The 19,329-nt window shown below is 47.0% G+C and overlaps 1 protein-coding gene across 3 annotated transcripts in view; it reads right to left on the bottom strand.

The window, feature by feature from the left end:
- Positions 1 to 19,329, bottom strand: part of LOC140207739 (NACHT, LRR and PYD domains-containing protein 3-like) — a 97,927-nt gene that overhangs the window by 36,216 nt on the left and 42,382 nt on the right. For 2 of the 3 annotated variants that reach the window (XM_072276299.1, XM_072276298.1), the window contains 2 exons: positions 16,870 to 17,148; positions 2,086 to 2,376 (listed from right to left, as the gene is read on the bottom strand). In XM_072276299.1, coding sequence (XP_072132400.1) covers positions 2,086 to 2,376; positions 16,870 to 17,148 — 570 coding nt within the window. The remainder of the gene's footprint in view (positions 1 to 2,085; positions 2,377 to 16,869; positions 17,149 to 19,329) is intronic. The other variant, XM_072276300.1, reaches the window with a different exon arrangement.

Raw genomic sequence — 19,329 nt, 5'->3', positions numbered from 1 at the left:
GAAACACACATCAAAGTTGCTGGTGAATGCAGCAGGCCAGGCAGCATCTCTAGCAAGAGGTACAGTCGTCGTTTCAGGCCGAGACCCTTCGTCAGGACTAACTGAAGGAAGAGTTAGTAAGAGATTTGGAAGAGGAGATTTGAAAGGGGAGGGGGAGATCCAAAATAATAGGAGAAGACAGGAGGGGGAGGGATGGAGCTAAGAGCTGGACAGGTGATTGGCAAAATGGATATGAGAGCATCATGGGACAGGTATGTAAATAAACAACGGTTGGGGTACGAGGGGGAGGTGGGGCATTAGCAGAAGTTAGAGAAGTCAATGTTCATGCCATCAGGTTGGAGGCTACCCAGACGGAATATAAGGTGTTGTTCCTCCAACCTGAGTGTGGCTTCATCTTTACAGTAGAGGAGACCGTGGATAGACATATCAGAATGGGAATGGGACGTGGAATTAAAATGTGTGGCCACTGGGAGATCCTGCTTTCTCTGGCGGACAGAACGCAGGTGTTCAGCAAAACAATCTCCCAGTCTGAGTTAGGTCTCGCCAATATATAGAAGGCCACATCAGGGACACCAGACGCAGTATATCACCCCAGCCGACTCACAGGTGAAGTGCAAACGCATCTCCCCCATTCCCGAAACATCGACTGTACCTCTTCCTAGAGATGCTGCGTTCAACAGCAACTTTGATGTGAGAATAAAACTGGACCGGGGCCAACTGGTGTAGACGTGGTTCTGTTTCTCCTCGGTGGTATCTCAGAGTGATGAGTAGTAGTTCAGAACGAACATTCCCAGATCCACAGCAGACGGACTTTTGTCTTTGATGATCACGACTATTTGGAACTGCCCACCCAGGAGGGACGTTCTGCGGATATATCAAGTATATACCGTGCTAATGTTGTTGGAAACTGAAGTTACCTCGGAGGCAAAGAGTTGAGGCAAAAGTGGGAAGGTGGTGGTGAGGACACAACCAGACCAAATAGATACTATTGAGCACAAGGGGATCAAAAGAACATTTTCACCTTCCTGTTGTCATTCCTCATTTTAACTCAATCCCTGCACCATTGTGGCAACAATATCTGTCTGCTATGGAATTAGTTGCAGCTATTTACCCTCACAAACAAGAGAGCATCTGCAGATGCTGGGAATCCGAGACACACACACACACACAGCAGGCCAGGAGGCAGCATCTGTGGAAGAAGAGGCCAGTCGGCCCGAAGCATCAAGACCGCCCTTTTCTTTTGATGCTGCCTGGCCTGCTCAGTTCCTCCAGCATTTTGTGTGTTGCAGTTATTTACTTTCATCTATTTTGACAACATTTCAGAAACCAACAAAATTTTGCACCACGGAGGACAGTCACCTATCAGCTGTGGATTCGATCCCTACAATCCACATCCCAGAGGCACGCCCCTTCCAGGTGGAGGCATTTCCTCTCATACACATCCTAGAACTGCCCTGTCCATCTGACACACTTACTCGAAGATACATGTCAGAAATAAGCCCATAAGACATAGCAGCAGAATTAGGCCATTCAGCCCGTTGAGTCTGTTCCACCATTCCATCATGGCTGATCCCAGATCCCACTCAATCCCATACACCTGCCTCCTCACCACATCCTTTAATGCCCTGACCGATCAGGAACAATCAACTTCCGCCTTAAATAGACGCACGGACTTGGCCTCCACCGCAGTCTGTGGCAGAGCATTCCACAGATTCACTACTCTCTGGCTAAAAAATATCCTCCTTCCCTCTGTTCTAAAACATCGCCCCTCAATTTTGAGGCTCTGCTCTCTAGTTCTGGATACCCCCACCATAGGAAACATCCTCTCCACATCCACCCTATCGAGTCCTTGCAACACTCGGTAGGTTTCAATGAGATCCATTCTGCATTTCCCTTTCCCACACCGCAAACCCACCCCTGTTATGTTCTGCGACCCACGATACGTCGTGAATTGCACTCCTTTGCTTCACTCTTGCACCTGTTACCCATGTCCCAACAGGGCATCCTGCTCCTTCTCCCCACTCCCACCACCAGTCTCCCCCCATCGTGCGGTCACCCAGTCCCATCACCCCTCACTTTATTCACCTCCATCTTGGTCGAGACCTAATGATTCCTTGTTTAACGAACCTTTGAGGTGACAACTGGTCGTCTCACCCGGGCTGGTTCCATGACCCTGGACTGAGTCTCCAACCCCACAGACTCTGGGGTGACTTTGTTCCCTTTCCTCTTCAGTGGCATCATATTCCATTGGGCCACAGCCCTCAATATAGCCTTCCACTGATATTGGGGCTCCCGAGGTCTGATCATTTTCCCCTGGTGAGTCCAATGGCAGAAGTCCCTTCAATTTCTGTTTCCGTTTCGAATTGCTTTTCCAACCTGCGGGGTGGGGGGGAAGAAAGTTATATCACCAATTGGTGTTTAGAGCAGGCCGATTCAGAACAGAGCAAACCAGTTTCAGACTGAGTGGCTGCAACGTTTCTGAGTGAGTCGACTTTCGAGGGGGACTGTGAACTCACCCCTTGTCAGGTTTCCTTCTCGATAAGCAGGTGACGGCTGATACCCAGTCACAGAGAACACAGCAGGACTGACACAGCTCCGCTCTTTATAAATTACACAGTATCTGACTAGGGGAAATTTCTGACACCACTGCAGAGGGTTTCGATACAGAGCATATAAAAAGTATTCAACCACCACCCCCTCCCCCCCCACCCCGGGAGCTTTCATGTTTTATTGCTTTGTAATTCATTTCAATCGCTTTGTAGAAATCTGTTTTCACTTTGACAAGAGAGTCATTTTCTGTTGATCAGTGTCAGAAAAAACAAACTAAATCCACTGTGATTCTATTTGTAACACAATAAAACATGGAACCGTCCGGGGCGGGGGGGGTGGGGTGGTGAATGATTTTCACAGGCACACTGTATAGCTATTAACCTCCACAAAGGAAAATATTCCCAGATCACACATTGTCTGAATATTCCGACCGACCCTTCTCACAGCTTGGATAGATATACACAAGGTTGGATAGATTTTTGCAAAGTAGAGGAATTAAGTGTTATGGGGAAAAGGCAGGGAGGTGGAGTTGAGACCATGGCCAGATCAGCCATGATCTTATTGAATGGCGGAGCAGGCTCGACGGGCCAGATGGCCGACTCCTGCTATTTCCTATGTTCTTCTGTCCACGACACACGCTGTGCTGGGAACCAATCTCCCAGCTCACACACAATACGATTCCAGAGACCTACATACCCTGGCTAAGACATCGTCTGGTCCCCAGGAGCCATCCTTCCAGGGACGCATCCTGTCCAGTCTCTGGACCTACGTTCCTCGTGTCACAGACTCTCTGATCCTCAGAGCAGATGGGACTGAGCGGAAATGTGATTGAAGTAGATAATATAATGATGGTGGGAGGAGAGAGTTAATGAAATTAAATGTTCCCCTTGGCAGAGGTGTCTGGGATTAGAGGATGTTTAAGGTGAGGAGCAAGAGGTTACAGGGAAACTGGGGAGTGATTGTACTCTGCCACACACTACCCCAAGAGGCTGGTCCTCCCAATATTTCCAAAGCATCAGGATGAGGATTAAAATTGAAATGTAGGCCAGGCTAAAGATCAAAGTGTGGTTGAATGTATCAGTACAGATTGACTGGTGGTTGGCAAAGGCGATCGTCTGCATGGTATGACTTCCCACAGGATTGAAAGCTAACCAGAGCCCATGTACCACATAACATTCAGTTCAAAGCCACACATCACTGCAGTCGACCGTATTCACCCGCTGACCAACACCATCGTACCTCGCTCTGCATCTGGAAAGGTGTGAGCTCTCAGGCTAGTGCTTGGCAACTTGCCTGACAAATGGAGAAGGTTCTGTGATTTTCCCTTTTCACTTTGCTTTCTGTTTACATTTTTGTGTCCGTCGTGTCAGAATCAGTTATTACGTCTGTTCTTGGACACTGTTCACTGTTCTGCATGTCACAACCTGAATCATCTTGCTGAGTCTACGGAGAAGCAAACTCTGCTCAGGGGTTCGCATCTGCCCTGCTTTTCACATTTGCAATTTACTGTACATATCCTGATTGAAGTATTTCTCACATTCAACCCTTCAGACCAAACGGCCATCTCCTTTTCCTTGTACTTCCCTGGAAGAATAGATTGTGTTTCCTAGAGACTGCAAACCCCACCAACATGGCTCCCGTTTCACTGTCGCTGACCCGCTCAGTGTCACAGTTCCTCCTGCTGCTTGCTCACTCCATTCATTCGGTTCTCTTTCTCCTCAATCAGTCTTTATGTAAATGAAAAGTAACGTCAGTGGTGCCTGACACAGCTCCTTCACTCCACGTGGGATCACACGACCCCAGTGGGCGTCACCTCTCCGAGCACAGCTACTTCTACATCAGATATAACCTCTTCTCTCTTCCTTTGTGTAACCTGGGTGTTTGCAACATATCCAGACCCTGCAGGACAGTCACTTTGGATTTGCAGTCCTTGCTCAACTCCGGAAGGAGCAAACAACTGACTGGGCTTGAGCCCAGAATGTGAAATCTGCAGTAAGGGCACGACCAGGACAATCAGCATAGTCCTGACCGGCAAACAGATCGAGCATGGTCCTGACCGGCAAACAGATCGAGCATGGTCCTGACCGGCAAACAGATCGAGCATGGTCCTGACCGGCAAACAGATCGAGCATGGTCCTGACCGGCAAACAGATCGAGCATAGTCCTGACCGGCAAACAGATCGAGGGTGCTCAGCCCGTCATCTTTGTGCTGCTCATTTTCAACATTCTCTCTCTCCCCAGCACAACGGCCGTCAGTGGCGTCACTATAAAATATACTGCTGTTGCTTCCATCGTCTTTTACGGAAGCACTTGCCTCTTCCCCCTCTGGGCTCGTCGATTCTGATGACACTTTAAGCACATGCACCAAGCAGAAGATATAGGATGAACACCATCATCGGTGGATATGTAGCTACCTACTCACAGATGGAAGCATTCTTCACCTGGGTGAAATATTTCCTCTGATGCACAGCCCGGAAAAGCCCATCCACCCTGGTGGGCACATTTCCTCCATTACACACCTGACACACTCCTGCAATCCAGGCAGCCACACTTCCTCAGAGAAATGCCAGGAATACTGCGAGCCATTACTACACATCCAGCTCTCACCTGCCCCACAACTACTGCTTGCTCTTGCCCCAAATCATCTTGTGAACTGTACTCATTCCAGCCCACCATTTCCTCCCTCCTCTGCAAGGCTGTAACTCAGCTGAGACTTGACGGTCCCTGGTTTAATGAACCTCTGATGTGATAAATTATCGCCTCGGATGGCTTGCATCCACGGCCCTGATCCCAGTCTTTTACCGCCCCACCTCCTGAGTGACTTTGCTCTGCGCTGGATCACATTTTGTTGGGACACTGCGCTCGAGCTGACCTTTCTTTGGTGTTGTGTTCTCACCATCTTCCCGTGATGAGCCGAATTGCAGATTCCCTCCAGCTATTGAAGGCCAACGCACCATATGCCTTCTGAACCCATCCCATCCGTTTGCAGAGGAACCATGACGAACCCACGCACTCAGTCCCCAAGATCCCCCTGTTCCTCTGCACTGGAAGAAACCTGACGTTAAAAGCCTACTCCGCTTCCAAGTTCGATCCTCCAAATAGTATCACTTCACACTTTTCTGTATTGTCAACCATCTGCCATTGATCCCCCAAGTTCTGCACCTTGTCTGTATCTGGTTGTAATCTGCAACACCGAACCAAAATAGGTCAATTGCAGTCGTACTAGTCCACCCTACCATGTCCTCAGCAAGGTCATTTCTGAAAATGATAAAGCAGGCATCCCAAAAACAGATTCCTGCAGACGACCCGTCACAAACCGCCAGGGGGATAACGCTCCAGTTACCCTTCTGTGGGCAAGCCAATCCCGAATCCACACAGCCAAGTTTCCCTGGATCCCATCTCTGAAGAGGTAATGGATGAATCGACCAAAGGGAACCTTGTCAAAGGCCTAACTAAAATCGATCACCACTGCTACTTCAATTTGTTCTGTCACCTCCTTGATATACTAAATTGGGCTTATGAGGCATGACCTGAACCTCACAAAGCCACGATGACCATCGGTAATGGGACTATAATGCTCCAGATGTTCATAAATCCCATCATTCATAATCCTCTCCAATAGTTTGTTCACCTCTGAAGTAAGGCTCTCTAGTATAAGATTCCCAGGACTATCCCTGTTACCTTTATTAAACAAAGAAATGGAACAACATTTTCTATCCTTCAACCTTTTGGTACCAGTCCACTGGACAGAGGACACAAAGGTCATAACTCATGCCTTATTAGAGTTGTTACCTTGTTGGCTCTTGTCTAGGGGTGTCAGGGAGGCGGTATAGAAACAAGTCCAGTGTGGCGTGCTGTTTCCGACGGGAAGAGGACAAGGTAGACAGAGGTGGTCCTAGTTGCAATGTATTTAGAGAGGTGATTCAGGGTAACCATGTTGAAGGGAGAGATCCAAAAGCTGAAATCCACTGTACGAAAATATAGGCCAGAACATGAAGACTACAAGTTTGTCAATGCAGAAACTAGCACAAATCTTTAACGGTCAATTCTCCCCAGTGGCTCTGTGTCTTTTTTTTCTCTCACTCTCCACTCTTCCCCCTACCCCCCACCTTCCCAGACGCCGACGGGAGCAGTCCTGACAAGGGGGCAGGTCCAGCAGCGCCCAAGATGGAGATCAACAGCGGCTCGGCACATCTGAAACAAGGATCACTGGACAGACAGGGAACAGATCACGAAAGCACAGAGGCACCTGGGTGCAGGCATGTAACATTTGTTCATTTCCTGCCGTGACCCAAGGTATGTCCCGTCTGGCTTGGGAGAAGTTTATTTGTTTTGGGATGCAGCGGGGATTAGATTAGATTAGATTAAACTTTATTGTCATTGTGCTGAGTACAGATACAAAGCCAATGAAATGCAGTTAGCATCTAACCAAAAGGCAAAGAATAGTGTTATTTACAAAATAACTGCAAATAAAAATTAAGTGCTGCAGCACACAAATATAAAAGTACTGAGACAGTCCAATATGGGTGCAATACTGCTTAGCGCTGTGATATGAGGTTCAGCAGGGTCACAGCCTCAGGGAAGAAGCTCTTCCTGTGCCTGCTGGTGCGGGAGCGGAGGCTCCCGTCGTGCCTACAGGATGGGAGGAGAGATGGCGTGTGTATCTGCCTTTAACATCTGCCGGATAATGCTGAGGATGTTCTGTGGTGGCCAGTGCGATCATGTTTGCAGTTGTGTGCTGGGGCAGCAGGCTGAGGGTAGCAGACACCAACAGGATCAGCAATCTCATTCGTATGGCCAGTGATGTTGTGGGGATGGAACTGGAATCTCTCACGGTGGTGTCTGAAAAGAGGATGCTGTCCAAGTTGCATGCCATCTTGGTCAATGTCTCCCATCTACTACATAATGTACTGGTTGGGCACAGGAGCACATTCAGCCAGAGGCTCATTCCACCGAGATACAGCACAGAGCGTCATAGGAAGTCATTCCTACCTGTGGCCATCAAACTTTACAGCTCCTCCCTTGGAGGGTCAGACACCCTGAGCCAATAGGCTGGTCCTGGACTTATTTCCTGGCACAATTTACATATTACTATTTAACTATTTATGGTTTTATTACTATTTAATTATTTATGGTGCAACTGTAATGAAAACCAATCTCCCCCGGGAACAATGAAGTATGACTACGACTATGACTATCACGAGGCTCAGTGTCTTACCAGATTTTGAAATAGCAAGGAACAGGTCCTGCCAGTCCCTCAGGTCATGCTGCCCGGCAGCCAACTGACTTAACCCCGAGCCTAATCATGGGACAATTTACAATGACCAATTAGCCTACTAACAGCAACATATTAAACTGTGGGAAGAAAGCAGAGTACCTAGGGGAAACACACACACACACACACACAGGAAGAACATACAAACCTATCTCCACAAACTTTGCCACAAAGCCATCACTTCCATTATCCAAATCATTGGTAAGCAACGGACCCCTGAGGAAGACCACTAGTCACCGTCCGCACACACAGATTCCTACTCGCTGCCTCCTGCCTGTCAGCCATTCCACTATCCATGCCAGTATCTTTCCTGTAACGTCATAGGATTTTACAGCAGCCAAGCCCGTAATGACCACACCACAATTCCATGTAGTGAACTTCTTTGTACTTCTCGCAGTAAAGTGAACAAACAGATTTGTATCCATCCAGCTGAGTACATTTATGCAATGTCCATACTCACTGCACTCTGCACCTATCCTCAAACTAACTGCTGCACAATCTGACCAAAAACTCCAGTGCCAATCCCACTGGCCCTTCTAAAGAGCTGCAGCAAACCTGCTGACAAAACATTGGCTTCTCTCTGGTTCACGTGTGCCCCTTCCCTTATGTAGGTGCCATACCTTCCCTGAAACGATCCCAGTGACCAGAAATCAGAAACACGATGTCCATAAGACATCAGAGAAGAAATAGGCCATTCAGCCCATCGAGTCTGCTCTGCTGTTCCATCATGGCTGATTTTGGATCCCACTCAACCCCAGACACCTGCCTTATCACCATACCCATTGATGCCCTGACCAATCGATCAGGAAACAATCAACTTCTGTCGTAAGTATACCCACCATCTTGGCCTCCGCCGCAGTCTGCTCCACTGCCTGTGCCACACGATAGTGAGGGCAGGAACAGTATGAGGTGGCCGAAGAATTGGAGAGGGGGACAGGGGTTCCGATTTCTGGATAACTGGGACCCATTCTAGGGGAAGTCTGACCTGCACAAGAGGGACGGGTTGAACTTCAATCCGAGTGGGACCAATAGTCTTGTGGGCAGCTTTACTAGACCTGTTAGGAGGGGTTTAAACTAATATGGCAGGGGGATGGGAACCAATATGATAGAGCTGAGAATGAGCCCACAGGTTTAGAAGTTAATGATGGGTGGAACATGAATGTAAGGAAGGACAAGCCAATGACTGGATACAAATGCAGACAGAGCAAAGAGTTAAATTGTACCGCAGAGGCAAAATTCAAAAGGGCGAAGAATGCAGGACTAAAGGTGCAGTATATAGATACGCGTAGCATTTGGAATAAGGTGGACGAACTCGTGGTGCAATTAGAGATTGGTCCGGTATGACATTGTGGTATCACTGAGTCGTGGCTGAAAGAAGGCTGTAGTTGGGAGTTGAGCATCAAAGGATATACTTTGGTCTGGCTCTGTTGGTAAGAGATGGAATTACATCTTCAGAAGGAGGTGACGGAGGGTCAGAAAATGTTGAATCTCTGGGTGAAGTTAAGAAACCGCAAGGGGAAAAAAAAAAACATTCTGGTAATCATATATTGGCCTCCAAATAGTAGACAAGATGTGGGGTTGGCATTGCAAAGGGATCTGGTAAAGGCATGTAACAAAGGTAATGTCACAATTGCAACTGGGGACTTCAATATGCAAGGAGACTGGGAAATTCAGGTTGATGCCTGGTTGCAGGAGAGGGAATTTGTTGAATGCCTATGAGATGGCTTTTCAGAGTAGCCAGTACTTGAGCCCAATTGGGGAAAGGCTATGTTGTGTAACAACATTGTGTAATGTCCCAGGACCTGAAGTGGACACCCAATGCAGACACTCTTATCAAAAAGGCTCAGCAGAGGTTGTATTTCCTATGTCAACTCAGGAAGTACAACCTGCCTCAGGAGCTGCTGATTCAATTCTGCTCAGGAATAATCCAATCTGTTCTCTGTTCGTCCATCACTGTCTGGTTTGGATCAGCTACCAAACAAGACAAGAATATACTCCAAAGAACCGTCAGGGCTGCGGAAAGGATTATTGTTGTGAAGCTGCCCTCGATCCAGGACTTATATGTATCTAGAGTCAGGAAGCGAGCAAGCAGCATCATTGTAGACCCATCACACCCTGGACATCACCTGTTCCAACTCCTTCCTTCTGGTAGGCGCTTTAGATCACTGTATGCCAGGACAAATAGGTACAAGAACAGTTTCTTTCCATATGCCATCAGTCTTATGAACACTTGAATTTTAGTCTATTACAAACCAAGTCCACCTGTACATACACAGGTATACCTCATTGTATATAGTTCACGATTATTTGCAATATTGTTTTGATCCTGTACAGCGAGAGCTCAGGGAAACCGGCATCAAATTCCCTGTGCGTGTCCACATACTTGGCGATAATAAAGGATTCTGATTCTCATAACCCAGAAATTATAAAGGCGATTAATGTAAGGAACCCTGATGAGGTAGTGATCATGATATGATTGAATTCACACTGCAGTTTGAGAGGGAGAAGCGTAACTCTTATGTATCAGTATCACATTGGAATAAAAGGTGATAAAGGTGAAAATGATGCTGGTGAGGTAATAATGGGGGAAGAAAGAGATGACAGATGAACGTAATTGGTACTTTGCATCTGTCTTCACTGTGGAAGACACTAGCAGTGTGCCAGAGGTCCATGAATGTCAGGGAGAAGGAGTGAGTGTCATTGTTATTACAAGGGAAAAATTGTCATGCAAATTCAAAGGTCTTATGGTTGATAAGTCACCTGGACCAGATGGACTACATCCCAGAGTCCTGAGAGAGGCTGTTGAAGAGATAACGGAAGCATTGGTCATGATCTTTCAGGAATCACCTGATTCTGTCATGGTCTCGGAGGATTGGAAGATTGCAAATGTCACTCCACTCTTTAAGAAGGGAGAAAGGCAAAAGAAAAGAAATTATAGGCCAGTTAAATTAACCTCAGTGTTGGAGTCCATTACTTAGGATGAGGTTTCGAGGTACTTGGAGATGAATCATAAAGTAAGTCCAAGTCAGCATAGTTTCTGTCAAAGGAAACCTTGCGTGACAAAGCTGCTAGCGTTCTTCGAGGGAGTACCAAGCAGAGTGGACAAAGAAGAGGCAGTGGATGTCATTTACTTGGATTTACAGAAGGCATTTGATAAAGTGCTACACATGAGGCTGTTTAACAAGATAAAATCCTAAGGCATCACAGGAAAGGTACTGGCATGGATAGCGAAATTGCTGACAGACAGGAGGCAGCGAGTGGATATAAATGGGGCCTTTTATGGTTGGCTGCCAGTCTGGCAACTCTTCAGCAAAGTATTCCTCTGCCATACCTTCCTCTTCTTACTTGCACTGGTGTGTCCCACTTTGTGGCTTCCTTCCTCCCTACGTAATCACTCTTCGGGACCCCATCACTCTCTCTCACCATGTCACTGCTACCAAGGTGTACCACAACTTATGTCTGATCACCGTCCCATACACGATGCTGTGGACTCGATCTGAGACACTCAGATGGGAAGCAACAGACAACCTGGGAGTCTCATTCTCAAACACAGAATCGACTGGACATTTCTGCCCCCTCTTTCTCCCCCTCTTCTGTCCTGAGCCACAGAGCCAGTCACAGTGACTGAGAACTGGCTACCCTGGTTTTCCCTGGCATGTTGGGCTCCCAACGATATCCAAAGCCATACACTTGTTATTCAGGGCATCATTCACAGGGTATCTTGCACCAACTGTTTTTGTCTATTCACAGTCACCTGATTACCTGATCCGGCAAACTAGGCGTAACTGTCGGACTGTAACTACAATTCTTCACCCCTCCTGAATTGTCCAGACTGTAACTACTGTCCCTCGCCCCACCTGAATCATTCTGAATGGAACTACTGTCCCTCACCCATCTTGAATCATCCTGACAGTAACTACTGTCCGTTGCTCCTACTGAATCATCCTGACTGTAACTACTGTCTCTCACTGCTCCTGAATCACCCTGAGTGTAACTACTGTCCCTTGCACCTCCTGAATTGCCTCGACTGTAACAACTGTCCCTCGCCCCTCCTGAATCATCCTGACTGTAAATACTGTCCCTCGCCACTCCTGAATAAACCGGACTTTAACTACGGTCCCTCACCCTTCCTGAATTATTCTGACTGTAACCACTGACCCTCACCCCTACTGAACCGTCCTGAATGCAACTACTGTTTGTCTCCCCTCCTGAATTGTCCTCACTGTAAAGACTGTCCTCCTAAATTGCCTTGACAACAACTACTCTCTCTCACCCCTCCTGAATCGTCCTGACTCTAATTACCGTCCTTCACCCCTCCTGAAATATCCTGACTAACCACGGTCGCTCACCCTTCCTGAATTGTCCTGACTGTAACTACAGTCCCTCACACCTCCTGAATTGTCCTGACTGTAACTACAGTCCCTCACACCTCCTGAATTGTCCTGACTGTAACTACAGTCCCTCACACCTCCTGAATTGTCCTGACTGTAACTACAGTCCCTCACCCATCTTGAATCATCCTGACATTAACCACTGTCCCTCATCACTACTGTCCCACGCACCTCCTGAACTGCCTTGACTGTAACTACTGTCCCTCACCCCTCCTGAATCGTCCCAACTGTAACTACTGTCCCTCGCACCTCCTGAACTGTCTTGACTGCAACCACTCTCCATCACTCGTACTGAATTGTCCTGTCTCTAACTACTGTCCCTTACTGCTCATGAATCGTCCTGACTGTAACTACTGTCACTACTGTCGCTCGCCCCTCCTGAGTTATCCTGAACGTAATTTCTGTCCTTCACCGCTCCTGAATTGTCCTCTGTAACTAATCGGCCTAAATATAACTACTGTCCGTCACCCCTCCTAAATCATCCCGATAAAACAATTTTCCCTCATCCCTCCCGAATTGTCCTGACTGTAACTACTTCCCTCGCCCCTCCTGAATCGTCCTGACAGTAGCTACTGTCCTCACCCCTCCTGAATTGTCTGCTAACGACTGTCCTTCACCGCTACTGAATCGTCCTGACTGTAACTACTTCCCTTGATCCTCTGAATCGTCCAGACAGTAGCTACTCTCCTTCACCTCTCCTGAGTCATCCTGACTATAACTACTGTCCCTTGCCCCTCTTGAATCATCCGGCTCCAGCTTCATTCTCGGTGCAGACTGCACTCTCTCAACGGCCTCTCCAATACCGACGTTCTATTTAACCAAAAGTGCCTTTTTTGGTTCCTCTCTATCAGATAATCAGCTATTAACGAACAGTTTGGAAATGTGCAAATGATATGGAACTGTTAAATGAAACACAGCCGGTCACAAAACCACCTCTTCTATTCTCTCACTCCATGCCCCTTCTCTTGCTGAATAAGATTCAACAAGTCTCAAGACCAACCTGCTTGAAACTTTCTCTCCTCCCACTCCATAAGACCATACGACAAAGGAGCAGAAGACGGCCATTCGGCCCATCACATCTACTCCGCCATTTTATCATGAGCTGATCCATTCTCCCATTTAGTCCCACTCCCCCGCCTTCTCACCATAACCTTTGATGCCCTGGCTACTCAGATACCTATCAATCTCTGCCTTAAATACACCCAATGACTTGGTCTCCACTGCCGCCCGTGGCAACAAATTCCATAGATTCACCACCCTTGGACTGAAAAAATTTCTTCGCATTTCTGTCCTGAAAGGGCGCCTTTCAATCCTTAACTCATGCCGTCTCGTACTGGACTCCCCCATCATGGGAAACAACTTTGCCACATCCACTCTGTCCATGCCTTTCAACATTCGAAATGTTTCTATCAGGTCTCCCCTCATTCGTCTAAACTCCAAGGAATACAGTCCAAGAGCAGACAAACGTTCCTCATATGTTAGCCCTCTCATTCACGGAATCATTCTAGTGAATCTTCTCTGTACCCTCTCCAACGTCAGCACATCCTTTCTTAAATAAGGAGACCAAAACTGCCCACAGTACTCCAAGTGAAGTCTCACCAGCGCCTTATAGAGCCTCAACATCACATCCCTGCTCCTATACTCCATTCCTCTAGAAATGAATGCCAACATTGCATTCGCCTTCTTCACTACTGACTCAACCTGGAGGTTAACTTTAAGGGTATCCTGTACGAGGACTCCCAAGTCCCGTTGCATCTCAGAACTTTGAATCCCTTCCCCATTTAAATAATAGTCTGCCCGTCTATTTTTTCTGCCAATGTGCATAACCACACACTTTCCAACATTGTACTTCATTTACCACTTCTCTGCCCATTCTTCCAATCTATCCAAGTCTCTCTGCAGACTTTCCGTTTCCTCAGCACTAATGGCCCCTCCACCTATCTTCGTATCGTCAGCAAACTTAGCCACAAAGCCATCTATTCCATAATCCAAATCGTTGGTGTACAATGTAAAAAGAAGCGGCCCCTACCCGGACCCCTGTGGAGCACCACTGGTAACCTGCAGCAAACCAGAATAGGATCCATTTATTCCCACTCTCTGTTTCCTGCCAATCAGCCAACACTCTATTCACGTATGTAACTTTCCCGTAATTCTTCCTTGCCCCCTTCTTAAATAGCGGACTGACATTTGCAATCTTCCAGTCTTCCGGAACTATGCCAGAATCTATCGACTTTTGAAAGATCATCGCTAATGCCTCCGCAATCTCCACAGCTACTTCCTTCAGAACACGCGGGTGCATTCCATCTGGTCCGGGAGATTTATCTACCTTTAGACTATTCAGCTTCCTGAGTACTTTCTCTGTTGTAATTGTGACTGCGCACACTTCTCTTCCCTGCCACCAATGAGTGTCGGGTATACTGCTGATGTCTTCCTCAGTGAAGACTGATGCAAAATACTCATTCAGTTCCTCTGCCATCTCCTTATCTCCCTATCTCCCATTACAGTTTCTCCAGCATCATTTTCTATCGGTCCTATATCTACTCTCACCTGTCTTTTACTCTTTATATACTTGAAAAAGCTTTTAGTATCCTCCTTGATATTATTTGCTAGCTTCCTTTCATAGTTAATCTTTTCCCTCTTAATGACCTTCTTGGTTTCCTTCTGTAAGGTTTTAAAAACTTCCCAATCCTCTGTCTTCCCACTAATTTTTGCTCCCTTGTATGCCCTCTCCTTTGCTTTAACTTTGGCTTGGACTTCTCTTGTCAACCACGGTTGCATCCTTTTTCCACTCAAAAATTTCTTCTTTTTTGGAATATACCTGTCTTGCACCTTCCTCATTTCCCACATAAACTCCAGCCATGCTGCTCTGTTGTCTTTCCCGCCAGCGTCCCTTTCCAGTCAACTTTGGCCAGTTCCTCTTTCATGCCACTGTAATTTCCTTTACTCCACTGAAATACCGACACATCAGATTTCGGCTTCTCTTTTTCTAATTCCACAGTGAACTCAATCATGTTATGATCACTGCCTCCTAAGGGTTCCTTCACCTCAATCTCTCTAATCACCTCCGGTTCATTACACAATACCCAATCCAGTACAGCTGATCCCTTAGTGGGCTCAACAAAAAGTTGTTCTAAAAAGCCATCTCGCAGACATTCTACAAATTCTCTCTCTTGAGATCCAGTGCCGACCTGATTTTCCCAATCTACCCGCATGTTAAAATCCCTCACAATTATCATAACACTGCCCTTCTGACAAGCCTTTTCTATTTCCAGTTGTAATTTGTAGTCCACATCCCTGCATCTGTTTGGAGGCCTATAAATAACTGCCATCAGGGTCCTTTACCCATGCTATTTCTTAGCTCAACCCATAAAGATTCTGCACCTTCGGATCCTTTATCACCTCTTTCTAATGATTTAATATCATTTCTAACCAATAAAGCCACGGCTCCCCCTCTGCCTACCTTCCTATCCTTCCGATACACCGTGTATCCTTGGACATTCAGCTCCTAGAGACATGCATCCTTTAGCCAGGTCTCAGTGATGGCCACAATATCATACCTGCCAATCTGTAGCTGTATGACAAGATCATCCACCTTAAGACCAGTATTTGATACTTTTCGCTTTGATTTCACTGCAACTTTATTGCACTGCAACTCATCCCAATGGCTACAAGTTTGCCCCATCACCTGCCTGTCTTTCCTGACATCTTTACTGCTCACTATCTTAGATATATTTCTGTTTTCCCCTTCCTCCGCTCTGTTATTCCGGTTTCCATCATCCTGCCAAATTAGTTTAAACCCTCCCTAACAGCTCTATTAAACTTTCCCGCCAGGATATTGGTCCCCTTCGGGTTCAGGTGTAACCTGTCCTTTTAGAACAGGTCATACTTCCCCCAGAATAAATCCCAATTATCCAAGAATCTGAAGCCCTGCCCCCTACACCAGTCTCTCAGCCACGCATTCATCTGCCTGATCCTAGCATGTGGCACAGGTAGTAATCCCGAGATTACTACCCTGGAGGTCCTACTTCTCAGCTTCCTTCCTAACTCCTGGAAATCTCTCTTCAGGACCTCCTCCTTTGTCCTATCTATGTCATCGGTACCAACATGTACCAAGACAACTGGCTGCTCACCCTCCCCCTTTAGAATATTCAGGACCCGATCCGAGACATCCCGTACCCTGGCACCTGGGAGGCAACACACCATGCGGGTATCTCTATCAGGCTCACAGAATCTCCTGTCCATTCCCCTGACTATGGTATCCCCTACGACACCGCATTTCTCTTTTCCCTCCTTCTCTCCTGCACAACAGCGCCAGGCTCAGTGCCAGAGACCCGGTCACCGTGGGCGTTCCCTGTCAGGTCATTCCCCTCAACAGCATCCAGAACAAGATATTTGTTGCTGAGGGGGACAGCCACAGGTGTGCTCTCCACTATCCGGGCATTTCCCTTCCCTCTCTTGACAGTGACCCAGTTTTCTGACCCCTGGAGCCTCGGGATGACTACCTCCCTGTAGCCCCTGTCTATCACCTCCTCACTTTCACTAATAAGCAGTAGGTCATCAAGCTGCAAGTCTCGTCTCAGTCAGTCCCAAGGCTTATAATGTAAAGTCCATTACACCCTTGGCCCACTGAAAGGACATTTGATCGACACAAACCTGAGCCTTTCCTCGGTGTCGGGGTCCCTGCCTCCCCTCTGCTGTTCGAGCATCGAGACTTCATGGTGACAGGTGGTTCACAATCCTGGGTCTCCGTATCAAACAGCGCTCTGGGATGAATTTGTTCCCTTTCCTCAGAAGCTGAATCGTTTTCCAATGGGATGCAGCCCTCAACATAGCCTTGTTTTGCTCTGGTGCCTCCAGCGTTCTGACCATTTTCCCTCGAGGAGCCGAATGGCGAAAGTCGCTTCAATCCCTGATTCAAAGCATGTTCCCCACCTGCGGGGGAGAAAAACAGAAATCACAAATCGCAAGGTAGAGCGGAACGATTTAGAACTGAGCAAAACACATTCGGAATGGGTGGTGATAACGCGAGCTGAAGCTGTGGGTAAGTAAATTTTCAAGTGGAATTATCGGGGGATTGCAGACATGCCAGCTTTAATAAGCAAATGATTGTGTTACACCCAGTCTCAGAGAACAAAGGACACGCTGGAAAACCCTGACAATTCCACACAATGTTTCTCACCCTCTGCATGCCACCTTGACTGAACAGAGGAGCTCTTTTAGTGATAGACTGAGACAACTGGGCTGCTCCAAAGGGACTATATGGAGTCATTCTTACCCTCGGCCATTTGGCTCTATAATGAGTCAAACTATAGCTGGGAGAGTAATGACCCCGCTCCTGTTAGGCTGTTTGAGGTAACTTAATTTTTCATCTTTCTAACTTCTTCTCTACTATTTGTATATCTGTGTACTTGTAATGCTACTGTGACACAGTAATTTCCTTTGGAATCAATACAGTACCTATCTATCTATATAACAGAGCAGACACAGTTATGCTCTTTACAATTTACACAGCAGGTGGCCAAGGACATTTCTGACACTACCAGCAAGGATTGAGATATATAACTCCTGTTATCCTCCAGCTGGAAAAAATATTCCCTCATCAAATAGTGTCCAAATATTGGGACCCATCTTCACCATGTCACACGCTGTACAAGCCCCTGCTGGGATCCATGCCACCCCATCGACTGATCGTGCCAGGCACCAATCTCCCAGCTCTCACACCATACCATTCCAGTGAAACACACACTCTGCCTAAATATCTTCTGATACCCTGGGTTAGAATACAAGAGCAGGGATGTAGTGCTGAAGCTTTATAAGGCACTGGTGAGGCTGTATCTGGAGTATTGTGAATAGTTCTGGACTCCACATCTTAGAAGAGATGTGCTGGCATTAGAGAGGGTCCAAAAGTGGTTCACAAGGATGATTTCAGGAATGAAAGGGTTACCATACAAGGAATGTTTGATGTCTCTGGGTCTGTACATGCTGGAATTTAGAAGGCTGAGAGAGGATTTCATTGAAACCTTTCGAAGGTTAAAAGGCCTAGAGAGAGATGTGGAAAGGACTTTTCCCATGGTGGGGGAGTCCAGGACAAGAGGGCACAGGCAGCTGTGGAGGCCAGGTTGCTGGGCGTGTTAAAGGCAGAGATTAATAGGTTCTTGATTGCACATGGCATCAAACGTTAACTGCAGCTGAGGAGGGGGAATAAAGGATCAGCCGTGATTTAACGGTGGAACAGGATCAATGGGCCAAATGGCCTAATTTTCCTATGTCTTCTGGTCTTGTGGGGTTTCTTGGGTCACGTATGGTCCGATCTTAGAGATAGCCTTTCCAAAACGTCACAAGCACTCAGATTCTCACAGCAGACACGACTGAGCGGACATGCGATCGAAATAGAATAAGTGATGGTGGGATGGGATTGATAGTCAGAAAAAACAATTCCCCATGGCAGAGGTGTTGAGGACGAGAGGATGTTTAAGGAGGGGAGCAAGAGGTTTACATGGAAAACGCAGGGGCATCTTTTTTCGATTTGAATGACTGTACTCTGACACACTGCCGGAGAAAGAGGAGGAGGCAAGTCATCTGAATATCATGAGAGAATCCAGATGACAATTCAGTTTGGAGATGTAGAGTAGGACAGAGACTACGGTCTGGTAAAATGACTGATTGATGGCTGGCAAAACCATGGTGAGGCAGGGGCCAATGTCTGCACATTATTGTCTGTCACAATACCATACCTTAACCACAGTGGCACTACATAACATTTGATCCAATAAACATCTACTGTTTCACTGCAATCGACCACATTTACCCCTTGACCAATCCTGTTGTATCACCCTCTGCTCCCAGAAATGTGTGAGCTCTCAGCATAGCGCTTGTTATCTTGTTGAATCGCAGAATGTTCAGTCACATTCCCATTCCCTTCGCTTTCCGTTTACAATGATGTACCCATTCCAGAAGAAAAACCCTACAAAATCTGTTCTTGGACCCTGTTCACTGTTCTGCATTTTGGAACCTGAATCGTCTTGCTGAGTCTACGGAGAAGCAAACTCTGCTCACGGGTTCACATCTGCCCTGCTTTTCACATTTGCGAAATACTGTACATATCCTGATTGA

Source organism: Mobula birostris, chromosome 13 (genome assembly GCF_030028105.1).
Source record: "Mobula birostris isolate sMobBir1 chromosome 13, sMobBir1.hap1, whole genome shotgun sequence".
NCBI lineage: Eukaryota > Metazoa > Chordata > Chondrichthyes > Myliobatiformes > Myliobatidae > Mobula > Mobula birostris.
Note: the sequence above shows the minus strand (reverse complement) of the source record. Positions and strands in the feature narration are given on the sequence as shown.